This window comes from Carex rostrata, chromosome 3 (genome assembly GCF_964058835.1).
Source record: "Carex rostrata chromosome 3, lpCarRost1.2, whole genome shotgun sequence".
Lineage (NCBI taxonomy): Eukaryota > Viridiplantae > Streptophyta > Magnoliopsida > Poales > Cyperaceae > Carex > Carex rostrata.
In genome coordinates this window covers 95,815-118,761 of record NC_135920.1, presented here as the reverse complement: position 1 = coordinate 118,761, position 22,947 = coordinate 95,815, and the positions used below count along the sequence as shown (strand labels likewise).

The 22,947-nt window shown below is 37.7% G+C and overlaps 1 protein-coding gene across 3 annotated transcripts in view; it reads left to right on the top strand.

Moving 5' to 3' along the window:
• The window catches only part of LOC144552074 (uncharacterized), a 35,593-nt gene that overhangs the window by 6,043 nt on the left and 6,603 nt on the right, over nt 1–22,947 (top strand). For all 3 annotated transcript variants that reach the window (XM_078300166.1, XM_078300165.1, XM_078300167.1), the window contains 37 exons: nt 25–108; nt 235–706; nt 1,557–1,652; nt 1,743–1,810; nt 2,914–3,034; nt 3,183–3,395; nt 3,646–3,864; nt 4,102–4,211; nt 5,326–5,422; nt 5,827–5,925; nt 6,005–6,148; nt 6,229–6,294; nt 6,776–7,168; nt 7,865–8,212; nt 8,317–8,448; nt 8,533–8,646; nt 9,018–9,202; nt 9,709–9,817; nt 9,892–10,035; nt 10,457–10,738; nt 11,213–11,869; nt 12,425–12,646; nt 12,912–13,015; nt 13,242–13,537; nt 14,440–14,524; nt 15,976–16,257; nt 16,336–16,725; nt 17,260–17,581; nt 17,989–18,147; nt 18,373–18,536; nt 18,879–19,056; nt 19,467–19,733; nt 20,024–20,230; nt 20,744–20,798; nt 20,896–21,026; nt 21,112–21,615; nt 21,935–22,705. In XM_078300166.1, coding sequence (XP_078156292.1) covers nt 25–108; nt 235–706; nt 1,557–1,652; nt 1,743–1,810; nt 2,914–3,034; nt 3,183–3,395; nt 3,646–3,864; nt 4,102–4,211; nt 5,326–5,422; nt 5,827–5,925; nt 6,005–6,148; nt 6,229–6,294; nt 6,776–7,168; nt 7,865–8,212; nt 8,317–8,448; nt 8,533–8,646; nt 9,018–9,202; nt 9,709–9,817; nt 9,892–10,035; nt 10,457–10,738; nt 11,213–11,869; nt 12,425–12,646; nt 12,912–13,015; nt 13,242–13,537; nt 14,440–14,524; nt 15,976–16,257; nt 16,336–16,725; nt 17,260–17,581; nt 17,989–18,147; nt 18,373–18,536; nt 18,879–19,056; nt 19,467–19,733; nt 20,024–20,230; nt 20,744–20,798; nt 20,896–21,026; nt 21,112–21,615; nt 21,935–22,705 — 8,290 coding nt within the window. The remainder of the gene's footprint in view (nt 1–24; nt 109–234; nt 707–1,556; nt 1,653–1,742; nt 1,811–2,913; nt 3,035–3,182; nt 3,396–3,645; nt 3,865–4,101; nt 4,212–5,325; nt 5,423–5,826; nt 5,926–6,004; nt 6,149–6,228; nt 6,295–6,775; nt 7,169–7,864; nt 8,213–8,316; nt 8,449–8,532; nt 8,647–9,017; nt 9,203–9,708; nt 9,818–9,891; nt 10,036–10,456; nt 10,739–11,212; nt 11,870–12,424; nt 12,647–12,911; nt 13,016–13,241; nt 13,538–14,439; nt 14,525–15,975; nt 16,258–16,335; nt 16,726–17,259; nt 17,582–17,988; nt 18,148–18,372; nt 18,537–18,878; nt 19,057–19,466; nt 19,734–20,023; nt 20,231–20,743; nt 20,799–20,895; nt 21,027–21,111; nt 21,616–21,934; nt 22,706–22,947) is intronic.

Genomic DNA, 22,947 nt, shown 5'->3' with positions numbered 1-22,947 from the left:
CCGTCTCTTATTTATGCTGCTTAGGTTGCTGGCCCATGCCAAGGTTGAGTCAGTGAAGTTGTCAAGGAAGAAGGCTTCCTCCAAGAAAAGCTGGTGGCCTTTAGGATGGTAATGAATTTTTTATTTTTTAATTGTATCATTAAAGTAACTTATTGTAACAGGTCATTTGTTGTACCTTCTTAGATCTCATCAAATTGTAAGAGCAAAAGCCATGTAAAATTTCTTTCTTTATAGGTCTTATGGAGAGACTGCTTCGGGACAACAAGACACATCAGTCGAGCAAGTGCTAGGTGACGAAGAAAAGCTAACAAAGGAAGAATGGCAAGCGATCAATAAACTGATAAGCTACCATCAACAAGAAGATGACACCCTTTCTCCGATGGGCAAGCTTTCTCCAAACATGATTGTCTTCCTCCTGGATGTTTCCATCACTCAAGCTGCAGCCCGTATCATCAATATAGATGGGGTGGAGGTCCTTTGTGGTAGGTTTGAGCATCTCCATGTGGCGACAAAGTTATATTCTAAGAGCATCTGCTGTGATATGTCACTGAAGTATTGCGGATTGTCTTCACCTGAGGGCCCACTTGCACACAGTGTTGTTAGTGAGAGAAAGAGCAATGCTTTGGTTGCCAGTTTCATGCATGCTCCCCTGGGAGAAGACTTGGACTGGAAGCTTTCAGCTACTATAGCTCCTTGCCATGTCACGGTAACCCTTTACAAGATAATTATACTAGTTTGATAGAGGAATCCAGATTAGGGGTGGAAGCAGAGTCTATAATACTAAAATCATAATAGATGTTGAATGGATGTCAAAGTTCAAAACCGTGCTAATATGAATACAAGATATTTAGTATAATTGATACATATTTGGAGTGAGTCAAACTTTTTATGGATAAAGATGCAAATACAACAAATGCATGTGCTTTAATAATAGCTTATAACTTCAGCATTGAAAATAGATAATAAGCTTGCATATATTATTTGACTTGCACGATAAATAACGAGTGTGTAAAAATATTAGTTTTCCAACAGAAGTAAAAGAAATCAGGAATTCAGATGACTGATAGAAATCCATCTGTAACCATATCCTTTTGCAAGGGATCTATCCGATTTTGTAATTGTATCTTTCCACCTTAATATTAATATCCCTATCCTCATAATTATTTCTGTTTGTATCGGTGGACATACAGGTTTAAATTGATAGTATCGCTCCGATTTCATCCATAGTTCGGAAAGGATCAAATTAGTAACTTTTGGCAGATGTACAATTTGCATGCATCGAGGTTTCTTCGATAGTCTTACAGAAATCAATTTTATGAAGGGGGTATCTTGGGCCTTTTAATTTTTTGTTTGTCATCTTTACAATGTTGGATGACAAATGGTTTCTGTGAAGGATTTTCTTTCCAGATTTGAACATCGAGTAAAATTAGTTTTGACCTAAGTAATGGATATGCTTTTGCACATTCTTAAGGATCTTCTTACCAATGATATTGTTTGTATGCTAGACTTCGGAGGCTGCCTCTGTACAGTTAATATTTTGCCCTTTTGTTTCATAGGTCTCAATGGTTAGCTATGAAAGGTTTCTTGAGTTTGTGAAAAGGAGCAATGCTATTAGCCCTAGAATCACAATGGAAACTGCAACAGCTTTACAGGTAATGGACAATTACATTTTTTCTTTTTGTGTATATTTAGACAATTTGATGGATTACAATCTTATAGGTTGATTCTCTTATGTTTATCAGTCAAAGTTTGAGAAAGTAACAAGAAAGGCTCAAGAGCAGCTTCAGATAGTCTTGGAAGAGCAAAGCAGGTTCCCCCCTCCTCTCTCGTGTTAAATTCATCTTAAAATTAAAACCTTGGTTACATTAGTTACTTGCACAACACACATAAAAACATCATCAACACAGACATCAATCTACCTTGACATCCAACAACAACAGAACTCCAATAAGTCCATGAAATACCAACCAGTAACAACAAAAATCAAGACATATCTAGAGAACTGAAGAGTACAAGTCCTAACCTAGCAGCAACTGTCTTCCAGCTTTGTCATTGCTCTGTAGTTGCAGCTTGGAATCTTGTATAGCCGCCACTAATGGTCTGTGTGGCCTGCAACAACAGTAATCATAAAGCAGCTGCAGCACAAACGACTAACCACCTACACCCACAGCAACATCAGTTTCTTTCTTTTGGGTTATTTCTTTTTTGTTTTTTCAAAAAGAGCTGTGCGAAGTGGTGGCATGGGAGGTTGGCAGCCTCTCTGGTCAAGAGTTCCACTGTCCTCTCTCTGTGGGGGCGAGGTTGGGAAGACAGTGAGAGGTGACACAGAGTTGGGTGGAGGATGTAGAAAAGGGAGTAGGGATTATGGTAAGGAGGAGGTGGTTTAGGAGGCTGGTAACTGTGGTAACTAAGCTGGTGGTGACCCTCTGATTCTCTAGGCCTGGAGCAAGGTTTGATTTCTTTCTTAGATTGGGATTGCTGCTAGGAAGTAGGAATGCTAGCGTAGGGAGAGGCAGAGTTGGAGGTGGGGTGGGTGGAGAAAAGGCGGGGTGGAGCATATGTGGCGGTGAAGAGAGGCAGGGTTGTAAAATCTTAGATTAGGGGATGGTGAAGGGAGCTACTCTATCCTCAGACTTCAGAAGTACACAACAGACTGGGCAGCCTGTACTATGCTGGATTTTTTTTCCTCTGATGTTTGGTCTTTTTTTTCCTGTTGATTTATGGTTGCAGGGGTTCATAATTGATGCATTATTATCAATATGATATTATTTCAATTTTCTGTCACTGAATGTCCCACTATCATTCCAAACCGATTAAATTGGCTCTGCTGTTTAATTTTTTTGCATATTGGGTCCATTTTTCCTATAAACTTATTTTTACCGATGTATCATTATTTCTGGTTCTTTTGCATAGGTTTGGACTTGATATCGATCTTGATGCCCCAAAAGTCTGGATTCCTTTGAGATCTACCGAGTCTTCATTCGGAGATAGTAACTTCATTCTTGATTTTGGTCATTTTACATTTCATACTGGAGTAAGATATCTCACCTAAAATTGATTTTATTCTATTTTTTTAAATGCCAAACCGAATTAGCAAGGAGAGTTATGTTTTTAGTTATGTAAAACTCTCTTTTATGTTGAAATCTCTTTGCTTCTTTTATAAAGTTTTCAATTTACTATAGGATGGTCCACGGGATGACAGACAGAGCATGTACTCCCACTTTTGGGTATCCGGAAGGGACATGGCAGTTTTTTTCAGTGACAGCTTGTCACAGGGTCAACATGTCTCCAATGCAGAGAATACAAGTCAAGCAAGACTACCAGTCTCTGAAGGTGATTCTGGACAAGTATATTCCATTCTTGACCCATGTGGGATGTCACTCATATTCGACCAGGTTTTTCTTTTACTACAATTTTTTGTAGTTATTAATTTCCTTTAATTTTGGATACTCGATTGAATTCAAAGTATTTTTTTTTTATTTCATCCTGGTAGAACTCTAGTAGTGTTATATGTTGCCGGCATGACTAACACTACGTGTTGACTTCCTGCTATAATTGTTTTAACTATTCTACACTTCCCATTTTAATTTTATCAAAATGCGGTAGGTGATAATTATTTTGTTTTAACATTATGTGTTCTTGTAGATCAAAATCCCTCACCCACACTATCCGTCATCTCGGATTTCTGTTCAAGTGCCAAATCTCAGCCTCCATTTCTCACCCGAAAGATACCACAAGATTGTTGAGCTGATGGATTTATTCTACAACTCAAAAGAAAACACTGACCAAGGTGCTGATGAAGCTGATCTTGTTCTTTGGCATCCTGCTGATTTGACTACTAATGCTAGGATTTTGGTTTGGAGGGTATGTATTCAGTTAATGCATTATGTATACTTGCATATGAGGTTTATTTGTGGAATTCTCAAAGAAGATACTAAAATAATACAATTATATTGGTTTCCGGTTATATGAAAACCATGCTTGTAGCCGCAACTGTGGTAAGATACTGGCATGAATAAGTTGAATGCATATGCAAATTTTCACGCTTTTTTTACTTTTTATGGGATTGGTTACTTATTTGGTGCTATCTACTTGGTTTAGGGAATAGGCAATTCTATGGCTGAGTGGCACCCTTGTCATCTTGCTTTATCCGGGTTGTATCTTTATGTTTTGGAGTCCGAGACTGCCCGAACCTATAAGAGGTGCTGCAGGTTTGTACACCGGCTCTTCTTTTGTATATCTTTCTCGTGTGCAGTGATACCAGAATCTTGGTTAGCTTCAGAACAATACCATCATTTTGAGACTGCAGCGATCCAATGTTTATGTGTTATGTGCTTATACTGTGCCTATATAATTTAATATGAGCTTTGATTCGAATTCACTCGTTAAATCTTGTCCAAAATAATCACCAAAATTTCCAGAATTGGCTGCAATTGATTTGAGAAACTTAATTTCATTAATTCCCCAAATTGGGTTATATAGTTGTACATATTACATAGAGGTCCCTAAACTATTCCTAATTACTCTTTTTCCGAAATACCCTTGATACAATCTTGATTCTCAACACTCCCCCTCAAGATGGGCGAAAGATATTCACTAAGCCCATCTTGTCACATAATCTAGAAAGACCTAAAGAGCTAAGACCCTTTGGGAGGCAATCCGCCACTTGATCCTTAGTTGGAACGTGACTTTCCTAGTAACCTAGTTTTTTGGTGGAGCAGACTGAGCAGAAACGAAGCGGACGGTCTGTGCTCTGATACCAAATTGATTTGAGAAACTTAATTTCATTAATTCCCCAAATTGGGTTATATAGTTGCACATAATACATAGAGGTCCCTAAACTATTCCCTAATTACTCTTTTTCCGAAATACCCCTGATACAATCTTGATTCTCAACAGCTGCATAACCCAATCAGTTGGGATCAGTATTTACTACAGTTATATATGATTAAAGTGGGGTTGTTTGTCCAAATTAAACCTGTTTACGTACCAGCAGAACATTCAGTTCCTGTAAATGTTGTGCTTTTATGAATGGAAATCCCTGATTTTGAAATTTTTGTTTGTGCTGCCCTGCTGTTAACCTACTTAAGCTGTTCCTGTAAAGTGATGTTTATGCACTTACCAAAAAACGAGTTGTTATTTGTAGCATGAATTATTTGTTTCTAGCAGCCATTTAATCTTTTGCCCTTGTTTTTCAATCCTTCATGTGAAGTGGAGTTTATGCAACTTACCAAAACAGGAGCTGTTATTTATAGCATGAATTATTTGTTCTGGCAGCCATTTGGTTATCAAATCTTTTTGTTTTAATATAATATCGCATGGCAGCATGGCTGGTCGGCACATATTTGAGGTACCTTCAGCAAGTGTTGGTGGGTCTCTCTATGCTATTGCAGTTAGTTCCAGAGGGCTTGATGTGCAAAAGGCAAGACAATGTTCCCTTACACCTTTAAATGCTACCTTTTCTATTATTTTAGTTAATGTCCATATCTTGTTCCAGATATAATCTTGAGCTTGTCTGATAGTGCTTTGGTTTAAGCAAACCACAGCCTATTCAATTAAAACAATAATATATGAGATCAGAAAAAAGTGCTGGCTGACTAAGAAAATTTTAAACTTAGCAGCGTTGGTACTTTGATACGAGATTGAAGTTGAATTTTTTTTTATATTTGCATCTGCGAGTTGTATGCAGCTGCGGTGTGGATTTCATTTCTAACTTACCCCAACTTGTTTGGGACTAAAGGCTTTGTTGCTGCTGCTGCTGTTGTATCTGCGAGTTGTATGCCTTGTGATTTTCGTTCATGAGTGTTTTTTTTTATTTAATGCCAGGCTCTGGAATCAACAAGTACACTAATTATTGAATTTCCTAGTAATGAGGAAAAGGCTATTTGGATGAAGGAACTTGTGCAAGTGATCTACAGAGCTTCAGTATTTAACTCCTTCCTTTTATATCATATATTTCAATATCACATACATATTTGTCCTTAAAATTTATTTTTCTATGTAGGCCCCAGCAGATATGTATATACCTGGAGGCTCCGCTGATTCTACCCCGACAGGAACGCCTGTCCAGAAGTTTGGTAATGTTGGGAGTGCTGACTTTGTTCTTAATGGCTCTGTTGTAGAAACAAAATTGTCTATATATGGGAAGGTAAGATAATTTGGGCCATCTTATATTAACAAGTATCAAAGTGACCAAATTTGATTGAGCATATGATGTGCGTATTGCAGTTGGACAGAAAGAGTGAAAATGCTGAAGAGGTGCTAATCTTGGAGCTTCTCGGTAATGGAGCAAAGGTACCACATTATTAATCTTTTGGACAGAGCAAGTGGTTCAGCTACACACGGAAACATTCTTCATTGGAGCCTTAGGAACCTTTTGAGGCACACATCATTACTGTTTTACTCAAACAACATTTTAGTGTAGTTTGTTAGTAAATTGAATAAATGATAAACAAGCAACAAATATAGTCACTGCTCTCCATGCTGGGTATCATTTGCTTAGTGTATCTTCTTTCTCTACCTAAACTGTTAATTTTAGAGCCTGAATAGATTCTGAATCTAAATTTACTCACTAGCCTTTAATTTTCAATAAAAAAACCAAAATAAGGGAGGGAAATAGAATTGAGAATAGTAGTATGAGACCAGTCCTGGATCTAAAAGGCATGTCTTCCGGTTACAAACGTAATAGAATCTCCATTCTTGCATGTGAATGATGCTGTTGGCCCTAATTTATTACCCGGTGATAACTGTCCACCTTTCATCTCTTTGTGCCTAGGTAAATCTTGCAAGGTACACAGGTGATCTCACCATAAAGACAAAGCTACATTCCCTGAAGATACAAGACATGCTCCAAGGTCGGCTGTCTTCACACCCGCAATACTTGCTTGTGTCTCTGGCAAATGAGGAAAATGAGGAATTGCATGAAACTCACTCCCCCATGCTTGATTCTGAAGCAGAGCATAGTAGCTTTTTTCTAGAAGAGGATTCTTTTAAGGATGCATTGCCTGAGTTTACAGAAACTCCGACAAACCAGGTTTTTTATGTGCCCGGGAGCGACATGTCTGAGATATATTATGAGGCAACTGATGACAGTGGCACGGATTTTGTTGCGTTGACGTTCATCACCAGGAGCCCTGATTACCATCTTTATGATGGTATTGACACTCAGGTAAATGAATAAGGATAGGCAATTGGCATTTTCTTCACAAGCTTTGTGGTAAATATAGCTTCTACTTTCAAATTAAGACACATTAAAAAAATTGTCATTATTTTTTTGTTTGTCTCCCGAATGACAAAATCCTCCCTTGCTACTTGTGTCCTTGCAAAGACTTGAATTTTGTTCAATTTATTCCAAACAAAAACAACCTGCATCTGTGTCCTCCGAGAAATCTCCAATATCCAACAACACAGATTACGTTGGATGTATATTCTTTAGATGCCATTGATTAATTATTGAATAACATTGTAATTGTAGAAAAGAAAACTGATATGATCATTACATGATTTCTTGGTCACTCCTTTTAAGGACTTCTCTATTCCGATTGATTTGCCGAATAGAAAAATGTATTGTAGAAACAAGAAATGATATGATCATTCCATTACTTCTGATCCACTCCTTCAAGGCTTTCTCTGTTCCGAGTCACATGAGTTTTTGGGTGTGTATTTATCTTTTCTTTGCAAGTTTGAAGTTTTTTTTTTGTAGATCAAGGGGCGAAATGCCCACTAACAATTTGTATTAATGAAAGAAAAGTTTACAACCTAAGTAGATATTACAAGCCAGTTATAAAGTAGAAGTACAGCAAGTAAAAATTTGAAAGTTTTGTCACTCTTTGAAATATATTTTGTTGAATTTTTGCCGTCTCAGATGAGCATCAGGATGACCGCAATGGAGTTTTACTGTAACAGACCCACGGTTGTTGCCTTGATTGATTTTGGCTTGGATGTAAGCATGGTTAACTACGGTACTGATGCTGAATCCAACACTGCTACGACCACAAGCACTACTAAAACTATAATGACTTTGTCTTCAGAAAATACTAAGAGCTCAGAAAAGGAAGAAATTACCTTAATCAAGGGTTTGCTCGGACATGGCAAGGGCAGGGTTGTTTTTGATTTGAGAATGGATGTCGACCAAGTTTCTGTTTTTCTGAACAAAGAAGATAGTTCTCAGCTTGCCATGTTTGTGCAAGAGAGGTTCCTCTTTGATCTCAAGGTAAGACAGAGATTTAGCATTTTGCACTTATGGCTTTGAATAATTTGTCATGTTTTAATCTCAGCATATGAGTCTGGACTCAGGACAGCTCTTCATATTTGCAGGTTCATCCAAGTTCCATTTCCATTAATGGCACTCTTGGAAATACTAGGCTTTGTGATATGTCCCTTGGGCCTGATCATCAGTGGAGCTGGCTCTGTGATACTAGGAAAGAAGGCATTGAATCACTTATTGAGGTTTTGCTTTTACTGTTGCAGTGTTGCATAATGCAAAATATTGGAACTTTCTAAACCTTGATTTTTGTTCTTTTTTATACACAGTATACATTCCAGTCGTATAGTCCTGATGATGATGATTACGAGGGATATGATTACAGCTTGACTGGGCAGCTTTCAGCTATTCGTATTGTTTTCCTTTACCGGTTTGTTCAAGAGGTATGCTGTCAGTATTAGCTGCTTAGATATTATTTTTAATTGTAATCTGTCGGCCCGGTTGATCCTTCATGCAAATGAGGTAGTTATTAAAAGAGTGCTTTTGTTGGGTTTGAACAATCAGCTCAACTGTAGTGCGTGTTTTATTTCATCAGACTTAGAGTTGTCCAAATATATGTACTATGCCTGCATTGCTTGGCATTACAATTAATGAGTAAAGTTTTGACAAATCAGTTTGAATCTAAGAACAAAAGCACTTTTAATCTTATTCAAGGATGCTTTGGAGGGTCAATGTCAAACTATGCACTAGAATAGTTGTCAAGTAATTTACTTTCACCAATTTCAAATGTCCATTGATGATATTTCTTTTCCAGTTTATGTCATACTTTATGGAGCTTGCTTCGCCCCATACAGAGGAGGCTATAAAGTTGATCGACAAAGTAGGGGGTTTTGAATGGCTGATTCAGAAGTATGAGATTGATGGTTCCACTGCTGTAAAACTTGACCTCTCTCTTGACACTCCAATAATCATTGTTCCCACAAATTCAAATAGCAAAGAGTTAGTATTGCTGTATCTAAGTTCACTGCCTTCAATTTTATTTATATTTAATTACATGATATCAAGGATGCTATACTTTGTGATACTTATCGATCAATCTGCTACTGGTAATTTATCAGTAGGGTGGTGTTAGAAACTGATTTAAAGTCGTCATTGTTGTTTTTTGGCTTGTTGAAGAATTAGTTGGTGTTTCATGCATGAAGGCTTATCCAATAGTTAGAGACTCCCCATAATTACTGCTTTGCTTTATGAGTTGCGTCAATACCAGAATATGCTGATTGGGGTGCCCGTGCAAGGTGTTTGGGTTGTCTTTGACCTGTTTGAACTCAAACCTACCTTTTCTTGTTAATTGGTTTTCTAATTGAGCTAAAGTATTGATCTTCCACAGCTTTACTTTCTTTCTGGGGTCTTTCCTTTTTCCAGAAAAAAGTACTTTTTACTATATTGGAAGTCGTAAGCAATCTTGATTTAAATATTGTTTTTTTTATTCCATGTTTCCCTTGTAGTTATATGCAACTTGATTTGGGAAAACTAAAAGTGAAGAACAGTTTTAGTTGGCATGGGGACAAAGATAGTGACCCTTCTGCAGTGCATCTTGATATCCTTCTTGCAGAGGTTTGTATGAACATTTTTCAAGGATGTGCAACAATTCTCTCCTTTCTGTGTTGACATGTGTCTTTGTATAATAGATAGATGGAATTAACATGGCAATTGGAGTTGATGGTACCCTAGGGAAGCCAATGGTTCGAGAAGCTCAGCGCATGCTTATTGAGGTCCGTCGGAGCTTGAGAGATGTCTTCCGGAAGGTCCCAACAATGACAATTGAGGTTCAGGTGCGCACCTTCTACTTGTCAGATGATTTTTGCTTGGCACTGTTTCTATGGTACTTTGTTGTCATGAAGTCCTTAATTTCTCTTTGTTTATATGAGGCTGCACAAACTCTTTGGTTCTTCCATTTAAGTTTTTGTACTGCATATTCTTTTATCTGTGAAAATGTATTTTCCAATAATTGTTAATTTATGAAGTTTAGTGGAACATGATCTACAGAAGCTACAATGCTGTACAAGGGAATTTACTAGTTTAATTGTTTATGCGGCGTCTTATAATTGAGGTAAAGCTTTATCAATGACATAATGTTGAAATTTTGCCAAAACTTGAGTGTGAAAGCCCGACACAGTAAGTCCTCTCTATATTACTATTCATTTTATACTTTCCACTGAACTGAATGGATTTTGTTATGTGATTCCTGAACAGGTCCCATTGCTTCATGGTGTAATGTCTGGCAAAGAGTACAATGTGATTTCAACCTGTATCTCGATGAACCTGTGCGAGTTACCAAATATACCTCCAAGCTTCCGTGAAAACCCAACGGAAACAAAGGAGTCAATTCGCATGTTGGCAGACAAAGTGAACCTCAAGTATAATAGCCAACTGTTACTCTCCCGCACTGTTTTTGTAATTGGGGTTGACATACAGTATGCATTGCTAGAGCTGCGAACCGGGCCTGATGCTGAGACCCCGCTGGCCCAGATAGCCGTAAGTAGTACATATCATAATCTGTTCATTTTTCTCTTTCCTCACTAAATACATTCATTTTGTGCCGGGAACCAAGAACATATGCTATCAAGGTTTTTTGAGTACATTGTTCACACTCATGGTAAATAAGGTGACTTTGTTCATGTCTGCAAACTATAATAGTACGGCATAAGAATTTTCACATGTAAATGGTCCATTTACACTATGATTCTTTCATGTTGTTCAGTGAAGTGTTCTATGGTATATGACTATTCTACCATTAGTTCTCAATAAAATTTACTATCAAAGTAACAGTATTAAATTTTCTCTCCAAATTGTATTAATACACTGGGATGCATTATATGACTATTCTACCATTAGTTCTCGATAAAATTTACCATCAAAGTAACAGTATTAAATTTTCTCTCCAAATTGTATTAATACACTGGGATGCATGACTGGCAATTAATTACTTCCTTTTATTTGTTCACGCAGTTAGAAGGTCTTTGGGTGTCATACCGTACAACATCCCTCTTGGAAATGGACTTGTTCGTGTCCATCCCCAAGTTCTCCATCTTAGACATCCGCCCAGATACGAAGCCCGAGATGCAGCTCATGCTTGGTGCCGACTCCTCTGACACCACTCACTCTAATGTTCAACCCCAGGAAGTGTCACTTGACACCAGACTAAGTTCCAATGCACCTGGCAATGAAGCCTGTAACCTAACAATGCTGATAATGGACTACAGATGGCGCACTTCCTTCCAGTCTTTTGTTATTCGGATCCAACAACCCTGCGTGCTTGTGGTTCTCGACTTCCTTCTTGCAGTGGTTGAGTACTTTGTGCCTTCTCTTGGGATGCTAACAGGACGAGAGGAGGCTATGGACCCAAAGAACGATCCATTAACCAATAGTGATGACATAATCATGCATGAGTCGGTTTATTACCAGAGTGAGAATGTTGTCCATCTCTCCCCGGCTAGGCAGTTGATTGTGGATGGGGTTGATGTGGAGGAATTTGTGTACGATGGTTGTGGGGGTGTTTTATCTTTGAGTGATGAGTTTGAACGGAAATGGCAATGGTGTTCTGGCGGTACTATCATTATGATTGGGCCTGGCAAGAGGTTGCGCTTCAAGAATGTCAAAATTGAGGTAGATGCATCCATTGTTTCCTTCAATTGAGAAATTTTTTTGGGTACAACAATGGTATTTAAGAGTACTTGTGATTTACTTGACTCCTATTACAGAAAAATAAGATCTGGCAAAGTTAATCTTTGTCCATGCAATGTTGTAGTAACACTTCACTCCTACTAGACTACAAAAGGATTTTTTTGTGGGACAAAGTAGAACTTTAAGGTGTTAAACTAATTCTTTACATCTGGTGCAGCTCTCTTGTGCTGTAGGTATTATGGAAACAAGGGATCCTTTTCTTTGTCACGCCGGTTACTTTTATGATTGTTTGTCTTTTATTATTATTATTATAGATTGGTGCAGTATTATAATGTACCTTCCTCAACTGTGGCTCTGCTATGTGGTACTAATACTTTATACAAAAGGACACTTCTGTGGGATAAAGTGAAGTTTTCAGGGGAAATTAAGCGATACCTTGCATCCAGTGTGGATTTCTTGTATTGTAGAGATTATGGAAGATGCCTTTTCTGTTGTCACATGGTATATTTTAATGATTGTGTTCTGTTGTTATTCTAGAATGGTGCGCTTTTAAGGAAATGCACTTACTTGAACAACGGCAGCAGCTTCTTGGTTGCTGAAGAGGATGGTGTTGAGATCTCTTTAATAGATAGTTGCCCATCAAATATGGAGGAAGAGAATGAGAGCCAACAAGATAGTTTGATCAAAGACACAGATACTTCTAAGAAAGCTACTGATTCTGTATCTAGCGAGATTGTTAGTTTCTCTTTTGAGGCTCAGGTAAGAAAAGAAAGCCAACAATTTTAGTCATTTCCTGCAAAAGATCACCCTTCTTGCCAGTCCATACTGAAACCTGTAATACAACGATCTTGACAAAGATACAAGTGGACCACAAAATATATAGTACACACATAAAAATGCGCACAAGTCTTAGTTCCATTTTTAATCTTGTGTATTTTGCACATGAAAATCTCAGTTTTATGCTTACAATTTTAGAATTTTTATACCTGTAATTTATTCTTCTTCTTTTTGGCTATAAATCCAGATTGTATCCCCTGAATTCACCTTCTATGATAGTTCAAAGCTGTCAATTGACGATTCCTTGCAATTTGAGAAGCTTCTTCGAGCAAAATTGGACTTCAGTTTTATGTATGAACCTTCCCTTCTAGTAGCTCACTTTGTTGCCGTGAATTTTTATCTTCTTTCTTATGAATGCTTACATAGGCTGGATTTCAGCATATGCTTTGATATCTTATTGAATGCGAAAGTCTATTATTTTCAAAGGGATGCTTAGCTAATATGTGCAAAAGGGAACATTTAATCATTTATTTTGTATTGCTGTCCTGCTTTTGACAAGAAAAGCCAATTGAAACAGGTATGCTTCTAAAGGAAATGACGTGTTTTCACGGGCAGTAGTTAAAGATCTCACCGTTGAGTCTGGTTCGGGTCTGGTAGTTATCGAGCCGGTTGATGTATCTGGAGGCTACACCTCTGTTAAAGACAAGACAAGTGTGATAGTGGCATCTACTGACATATGCATCCACCTCTCTCTTGCTGTTGCCTCCCTTCTGCTGAAGTTGCAAAACCAAACCATATTGGCATTGCAGTTTGGAAATATCAATCCCCTTGTTTCTTGCACAAACTTTGAGCGGATTTGGGTGTCTCCCAAAGGTAAGTTAGTCAAGGGCAAAGCTAGTGTGTGATGTGCTCACCAAGAGGGTTTGGTGAGCACAACTCTAAAACATATTGGATTGGCTTCAAACGATGAATCCAAACCGTTGAAACTGATATACCTCATGATATACCTCATGACTGATGCGTGTGCATACAATTTTTTTGAAATTTTCAAATTCATTTAGTACAAAGTCTAGCGGTAAATAAAATTATGAAAAATGAATGCATTAAAATAACTTATAAAACTTCATTTTTTTGACCGCTTGACTTTGTATTAAATGAATTTGAAAATTTGAAAATTTTGCATGTATTCACATCACTCGTGAAGTAGATCAGTTTCAACGGTTTGGATTTGTCGTTTGAAGCCAATACGATAGATTTTGGAGTTGTGCTTACCAAATTCTCTTGGTGAGCACATCACACGCTAACTTTACTCGTTAGTCAAACATTAGTTTTTTCTTTTGAAAAGAAAATAATATTTTTAGCCAAACAGTAATTGCAAGTTTTTTTTTTTCGCTTTCATACGATGAATTCATTAGCCTCTATTATAAAAGAAGTGAGCCATATCCAATGAAACAGAAGTTAGAGGACAAAAGAAAGATTGAACTAATTGGCATACTTTGTAAAAGTCTTAAGAAAACAAAAATTAAGGACAAGTGAATGAACCTGCAGGTATGCAACTAGCTAAAAAGTTACTGTCTGTTTGCCCGTATCCTTCCAATTCCTCTCTGTAAAATCTAAACTATTGACCTATTGTTACAATTTAAAACCCAAGACAGAGATGTCTAAACATAGGAGTGGAATGTATGTCTGAAACATAGGAATGGAATGTGTCTTCTTCTTCTTTTTCCCCTTAATACTATATTTTTTTTTTATGATTTTTCTTGGATTGCTTATAGGTTGCATGCCTGGTTACAATCTTACATTTTGGAGACCCCAGGCTCCTCCTAGTTATGCTATATTGGGAGATTGTGTGACATCAAGGTTTGTTACACTATATAAGATTTTGTGGCTCCAATTATTTCTTGTGAATACTGCATCAGGCCTTTCTATTAAATCCACATGTTTTGTCTATACATCCTAACCTGTAAGAGCAGCAACGTGGTTGGCTCTATCTCCAAATCCCACTTTAGGTACCCAACTGAGCGATCTGAACCATTCAGTGAAAATTAAAGACCTTTAGTAGGAGATGACATTATAGATTTTTGAATTTTCTTGACACCCATTGGATGAGGTAAGGTAGCATGATAGAATTGTTTAGAATGCAGTGTTTGTTTATCTTTATTGGTGTTTACTCTCATTTGGAGGTGCTTTTGGGTGAGTACTTTGTTCAGAACTAGTTCATTGGTACTTATTTCAATTGTTATATCGTACTTATTTTCTTTTCTTAACGTGATTTATTTATGACTATCATGTATCAGTCCAACACATGTTTTAAACCAAATAAGATATACTAGATTCTGATTTTCAAGATCACATGAGGCTATCAAGTGCGATCTGAAGTAACTGAAATTTTATCTCCTGTTCAGATTAATTGTTTGGGATAGTGTTATTGGAAGTGAATCCAATAGATCTTTTGTCTGTGAAAGTGTGGAGGGAGTATGTCATAGGGCCCACCCTGGATCTCATGAACCTTAGAACCGAGAAAAATAAAGAAATACTGTCTAAAGGAGAGGAAACCCAGATAGAAAACAATAAAGAAAGGGAGTTTAGATGTAAGCATGCTAAATTGCCTGTTTTCATTGGGCCTTATTCTGTCCCTATCTTCTTATCTTGTTTGGTTTCTCCTCTTCCCAATTTGAAATTACTTGATTGTAATTATTTTTTACTGGAAGCTTGTCCAAGACCCTTGTCAGATGGGATAAGAGTTGGATCGGTGTAAGTCCTCGTCATTTCATAAAAAGTAAATAGTTTTGTAATATTCTTTGAAGATGCTGATGAGGCGATGCCTTTCTCTAGGTAGGGAACTGAACTTGAAAACAGATACTTTCAGAATCCACTAAATTTTTTTTTGTGAAAATAGAAATATTGCTTTTTCTTGCAAATCTTGCCAAGCATGTGTTTCAGGGAATTTTTAAAGAAAAAATTTCTTGTTTTCCTCTTCATTTTCATCATCCTGTCATCAAATCTCCTCTCCAACCCTTTTAGCCTTCTCTGTTAATTTAGTGACTACAAAAAAATAATTCTAGTTTACATATATAAGTGGGGTGCCTTGTGATTGCTTATTTTTTTTTATAAATTTCTCTATTTCTGTTCATTACTATATTTTGTACCCACTGTGAAATGTTTCTCTGGGAATGCCCCTGCTTGTGTGTGTGTGTGTGTGTGGCCTTGAACATTAGCATTATATTAATTATAATATTATGTTTTGTTCTACTTGGGAGCTAAAATTCCAGATTAAGATGTGTAATTTAATATATATTAACAATATGTAGACCAGTGCCTCCTACACAAGTGGTGGTGGCAGTGAGCAATACATATGGTCGTGTAAGGAAGGCTACTGGTTTTACACTCATTTGTACCCTCCCTGGCTCTGGAAGTCAAAATGACTGCTCCATCTGGGCTCCGATTCCACCACTTGGATACTCAGCTATTGGATGTGTGGCCCACATGGGTAGATTGCCACCCGCAAATCACTTTGTTTATTGCCTTCGCTCAGATCTCGTAACATCGACAAAATTTTCGGATTGCACATCTTATGTTCCTGCTCAACAAGGGTACTTCTCTCTTTTACTTTATGGTTTTTCATATCTGCAATTCATTGCTGATGCCAGAAATTAGTGTTTTATTGGCAGGTTTCCATCAGGACTTAGTGTATGGCGTGTTGACAATGTGCTAAATTCATTCTACGTGCACAATTCACTTGAGGTTCCTCCTCAAGAGAAGTCTCTGGATCTCCACCAAATAATCCTCCGAAACCCAAAACATTACACCAGCAATGTACCTGATTCAACAGCTTCTTCCAAAAACGATGAGACTACTCAGCTATCTGGCGGGTCCCAAAAAGGCAGTTCAGGATGGGATGTCGTCAGATCCATATCAAAGAGCAGTAGCTATTACACATCAACTCCACAATTTGAGAGGATATGGTGGGATAAAGGCTGTGATGTTAAGCGCTCAGTTTCCATATGGAGACCAATCACACGTCCTGGTTTTGCTCCTCTTGGTGATTGCATAACAGAAGGGTTTGAAACTGATATTTGTGTAGTTTTTGCTTTTTCTGTACTAGTTCTTATTGAGGTTGCACCACTATATATGACTGAATTGTAGCGTGTCAAGCTAGCTTTAAAATGAGGAGGGTTAAAATACCTCTTTCCTTATCTTTGTTTTCAAAATCCAAACAGTCAAGCTGAACAGTTTAATATGATCTCCTCATTAAAATGTGCTTGGAGACTAAATTTTATATTTTTTTAGATAAGTACAAAATCATTGTTTTTCACAAGATTCTGGACCATCCAAAAACAGTGATTTTGTAATCTAAAAATAATAGTAATTTTTTTTCAAAAAATATAAAATTTGATCTCCAAGCACATATTAATGTGGAGATAATGTTGAGCGGTCCGGACGGACGCTTTGGACCTTGAAAGCGAAGATAAGGATGTGAGGCACAAATGAGGCATTTGAACCCTACTCATACTAGCAACAGTACAAACTAATTTGTACCAGTGGGGTTATCTTTGCATCTATGATGAAAATTTACATCGTTCTCTTTGCCTCAGGTTGGAACCACCTGCTCTAGGTCTAATTTTCAAATGCGACAATAGTTCGATGGTCTCAGCAAGGCCGAATCAGTTCACCAAAGTTGCACAAATTATCAGGAGAGGTGGTGATGATGCATACTTCTGGTTCCCGGTGCCGCCTCCTGGTTACACTTCAGTTGGTTGTGTGGTGACCCGGTTTGATGAAGAACCAAAGAAAGATTCAGTTTGTTGCCCCCGGATTGATTTGGTTAGTCAGACTAATGTCAGTGACGAACCAATCTCTAGGTCGTCCAGCACAAAGGGCTCAAACTGCTGGAGCATTTGGAGAGTCGAAAACCAGGTTTATAATTTTTTTATTTTAACTTTTAAGTTCACAGTGGATAATATTATAGTTCTAAATCAACTTAAACAAATGCTTGACATTAGTTCTCGTAGTGAACCTTCAGGTACCTTGAGAATGCATGGGTTTGGCTCAGTGCTGATGTTATTCTCAGACTTTAGCACAGCAGCATGGTAGCCTTGGCTATGCCATACCTCAATGTCTCAAATATATACATGTCCTATAAGATAGCAAGCGGCAAATAAGTCTTGTGTCATCAAGATTACATCTCATGTCTGATATTTTGCCGAAGTTCATTTGACAACTTTCTCCAAATGATCTATTATAATGAAGTACACAGTATTGAAGATGTAGATGAACATTCCTTTACAGCAAATTTACATGCCTGGACTTTGTTTTTCTTGCAGGCTTCTACCTTTCTTGCACGGCCTGATCTTAAAAAACCATCAGCAAAGCTAGCGTGCAGTATTTCTGACTTTGTAAAACCAAAAGCACGTGAAAATTTGATAGCTGAGTTCAAGCTGGGTTTTCTTTCTGTTAGCATCCTTGACAGCTCTTGTGGAACGGTATGCAGCCTTTTCAAGTATTTTTTTTTTCTGTAAGAAAATGTGAAAAGAGGCCTGATTATAGTTAATATGATTTATTGAGGTAAATGCCTCAAATTTGTTGTGGCAGCTGGTTTTCCATCCTGATTGTATAATCCTGCCATCCCCTATTATACTGAAATTATCAAATCCTGGTATTGTAATCCCTGCCTTGCTATGCTGAGCTAATTTGTGAGTTTTGTGTAGGTGACACCACTTATTGATGCAACTGTCACAAACATTAATCTGGCATCACAAGGGAGATATGAGGCAATGAATGCTGTTGTCATCTGTTCAATCGCGGCTTCCACATTCAACCGACAACTGGAAGCTTGGGAACCTCTTATTGAACCATTTGATGGCATTTTCAAGTAAGCAGTTTCCATTGTGTTTTCCTCCATTTCATTTATTCAATTGCTTGGTCCTAGAACCAGCAGTCGGCATGCAAAAAGTTGGTTCTGACCTTTCTTTGGCATATTACCCGAGTTTCCATATCTACATCTAATAACACTCGCATTTTTTTAGGATTCATAACTTCCATTTTTTGGTTGTTAAACAAACGAAGTTCATTTATACCAAAAGATGTATATACAACCTCCCTAATCTTCCTCAGAAACACAACCACATACAAAGCAACTCATTTCAATTTGCTTATTTTATTCTGTTATTCCTTTATTTTGAAATATATATTTATTTAATTTGGTTAATGGGAGGCTGGAGACATATGACGTAAGTGAGCATCCCCCAAAAGTTGGAAAGAGAATTCGTGTTGCTGCGACAACTCCAGTTAATCTAAACATAAGTGCTGCCAGCCTTGAAGCCTTGATTGAAACCTCAGTTTCCTGGAATAGACAAAACGAGCTAGAGACTATATCATCAAAGAAAAGTGAGGTTGTATTTTATCTTATATTGCAAATCGGAAGCATTATGTTCGAAGTCTTCCATCATATTGTTTGTTACTGTTTCTTTACCAAACCTACTTGGTGGTGTATGTTCTTGAATTTTGATCTCATTTGATCACTTGACCTGTCTAGCTGAGATTGAACATTATATAGTGTGTACACATCTTGGGGTTTCTTTCAGGAAATTATGTTGGGCTTTTGTAAGGAGGTATGTCGGCCCCTTTAGCCCTTATTTGGTAAATGAATTTAATTAAAATGAATCTGGGCTACGCAATCAACTGTAAGCTGGCCAGTCAGTTTCGTAAGACCTGAACAGATAATCTGACAGGTCTGATTAATCATTTGGTCAAGAAATTCTTCATGCAATCAATTAATTTTTACTTTGGTTCTGATTATTAGGAAGCTTGGGAAAAGCTTAAGAAGAACACTGCATCATACTCGGCATTAAATGAAGACGACTTTCAGAAGGTCATTATTGAAAACAAGCTTGGATGTGACGTGTACTTCAAGAGGGTGGAAGACATGGAAGAGACTATTGGGTCCCTATCAAACGAGAGCCAGGTTTCTCTATTGATGCCGCCTCCTAGATTTGCTGACAAGCTAAATGTGGTCACAAAGCATGCTGAGTCAAGATATTATGTGGCCATTCAGATATTTGAGTCCAAGGTTGCATCTGATTTGTTATCTTTAGTTCATTCTTTTGTTTTTGTTACTACTATGTTTTTATTTTGCTGTATTGTTTCATTTCATATTATTATTTGCACTCATTGACAAAGTCTAACTTAGATCGTTCAGGTTTTTTTTTTTTATCTCAAATGTTACATATATGCGATGTTTTGAAATAAATAAATAATAATAAGAGTGTCTTTAGATGCTTATGTTATTGGGCAAAGTGGCATAAACCAAGCAACAGAGACTAAATTAGGAACTTTCTAATTGTCAAAGTTTTGTTTCAGGGTCTACCGATCAAAGATGATGGCAATAATCACGACTACTTCTGTGCATTGAGGTTGCTGATGGACAGCACTGCATCGGAGCAATACAAGCTGGTTCCACAAAGTGCAAGGACTAGATGTGTGAAGCCTCTGACTTCTCATGAATCTGAGTCAGCAATTGGCTATGCAAAATGGAATGAACTTTTCATTTTTGAAGTCCCTGAGAAGGTAACATGGATAATTAAGAGCTTTGGTTGTGGAACCTCAAATTAGCACAAATTAACTATTTGAAAAACTAATGACTTAAGAAATATGAAAAATAGTTGGATATGCCAGATGTGAGTTTGAAAAGGCTGATTTATCATTTTGAGTTGAGATTAATAAGCAAGGGATGCTTTGCCTTGGTATGGAGCTCATGTTGAAAGCCAGTTCTATTGCTATGTGCTTTTGTGCAACTTTTATTAATTACTGTTTTTTTGTTCTCACTATTTCATCAGAATTTAAGAATGAAATGTTCCTTCCCTGTTAGCTAATGGTACCAATTTAGTCTTATCAATGGAGACACATGTAAGTTACCAATAATCGTGACATTCCTGATGAGTTACTGGATCTTGGTCAGATCTTCCTTTGCTAGGTAACAATTATGTAACATGTCTGTTTGAGAAAGGGCAGCAGTGTGATAAAAGGCCATCGGTAGCTGAGCACTACTGATACCTGCATGTTTCTTTTTATATTTTTCAGGGATTGGCTCGTCTTGAAATTGAGGTTACTAATCTTGCTTCCAGGGCTGGGAAAGGTAAATTCTTATTGCCGGAAACCTGAATATTCCTTATAGTTGCATTTTTATTTGCATCGACTTGTTATATTTTCTACTGTTATTGGACTTGTTAAAGGTGAAGTTTTAGGTTCACTATCTATACCTGTGGGTCGTAGCATGAGTTCTCTGAAGCGTGCCCCTTCAATCAAAGTACTCCATCATGCACCTGACTTCCACCAAGCTACTGCGTACCCTCTTACGGTGAAGGTAACCTATTTAATACCATACATTTTCCTAATTGTTTTTTCTTTCCGGCATTTGTGCTTCCTAATTTTTTTTTTTTATATTCCAGGGGGAGCAAGATAGAGAATGTGGTATTTTGGTTCTCTCCACTTGCTTTATTGAACAAAACAACCAAACAGACTTCAATACTGAGAAGGGGCATAAGAACAATGATGATAAGGAGATTGGTTTCTTGATTGGCCTCACCCATAATGGTCCCTGGGAGAGCTTTGGCTCAGTCCTTCCCCTATCGGTTGTACCGAAATCACTAAATGATAACCATTTTGCCTTTGATGTTTCCATGCGTGATGGCATGAAATATGCTACTTTGAGAGCACTTGCAGTGGTATCAAATGATTCTGATGTTAAACTCGAAGTATCTGTCTGCCCTTTTGGGTTGATTAGCAGCCTCCAGTCTCCGAGCTATGAATCTAGTGGATCAAATTCTATAGTAGAGGAGGTGTTTGAAAACCAGAGGTACCAGCCAATTTCTGGCTGGGGAAACAAGTTGTCCGGTCAACGTGGAAACGAGTCATGGAATTGGAGCAATCGAGACTTCTCGCACTTATCAAAGGTGATATAACTTCTTGGCTTTTTCATAATAGTTAGATACCTGTGTTTCAATGCTTTTTGTTATGATTCTGCTTTTGCTGTAATCATTGTGAAAAGCAAAAGGGTGCATTTTTATTTTCTAATGACACCTTGTAGTAGATTTTAATTGCCCATTAGTACTTTAGCAGTATTCCCATGTTTTTCATTTTGCGCTAACTTTTAGCAACTAAAAATTCTCATAATAAGAAATAGATATACCAAACAAAGACCAAAAACAGAAATGGAACGATATTTCATGCCCATACATACGTATATTTTACTAAATGACCTTTGTTGAATAGGATTTCTTTGAGCCTCCTCTTCCAGCAGGCTGGAGATGGGCTTCACGATGGAGAATAGAGAAACCACAGTTTGCAGACAAGGAAGGATGGACATATGGTACTGAGTTGCAAGCCATACGATGGCCTCCTACGTCCTCCAAGTCACCACTTGATTTTGCGAGGCGCAGGCGCTGGTTTCGTCCCCGTGAAAAATTGTCTGATAGCCTTATCAAAAGTAATGATAGTGGTGATACAAGGAAAGTTATTGGTGTAATAAATCCACAATCATCCATGTTCTTGCCATGGACAAGCATGATAAAGGGGATGAACTTCTGCTTGCAAATTCGTCCTTTCAGTGAGAAACCCCAAGGGTCATACTCCTGGGGCCAGGCACTGACTCTGGGTCCCACAAACCATCTGGCCAACCAGCAAACATCTGTTCTTAGGCTGGCCCAGCTTAAGGAGAGTGACATGCTTTTCTATTGCAGTGGTGATTTTGGTGCCAGACAGACCTTCTGGCTTAGTGCTGGTGTTGATGCATCGGCCCTTCAAACCGAGCTTAATGAACCAGTCCCTGACTGGAAAATTTCACTAAATTCAGTTTTTCGGCTGGAGAACAAGCTACCATATGAGGCTGAGTATGCTATATGGGAGAAAGCAGGTGACGGTAATTTGGTGGAACGACAGCATAGTATTGTGTCATCTGGTGGATGTGCTTGTATTTATTCAGCTGATATGCGCAAATCTATCTACCTGACAATGTTTGTTCAAGGTGGCTGGACATTAGAAAAGGTACCTTCTGACAATGATTTCACTTGCCTGAATTCACCCCACAATGTATGAAATATTTACTTTGTTGAGTGTTAAGCTTGTTTTCAAAATGCCCCGGCCAAGCTTTTTAAGCAAGGGTTATTGTATTCCAACTTAGGTTAATTTCAGACTAAATACGATAAAAATTTCAGTACTCCCATCTGCTTTCCCATGTTGACATCTATTGTTAATCCAAAGTTACATTTTTCATTTGACTACTCAGC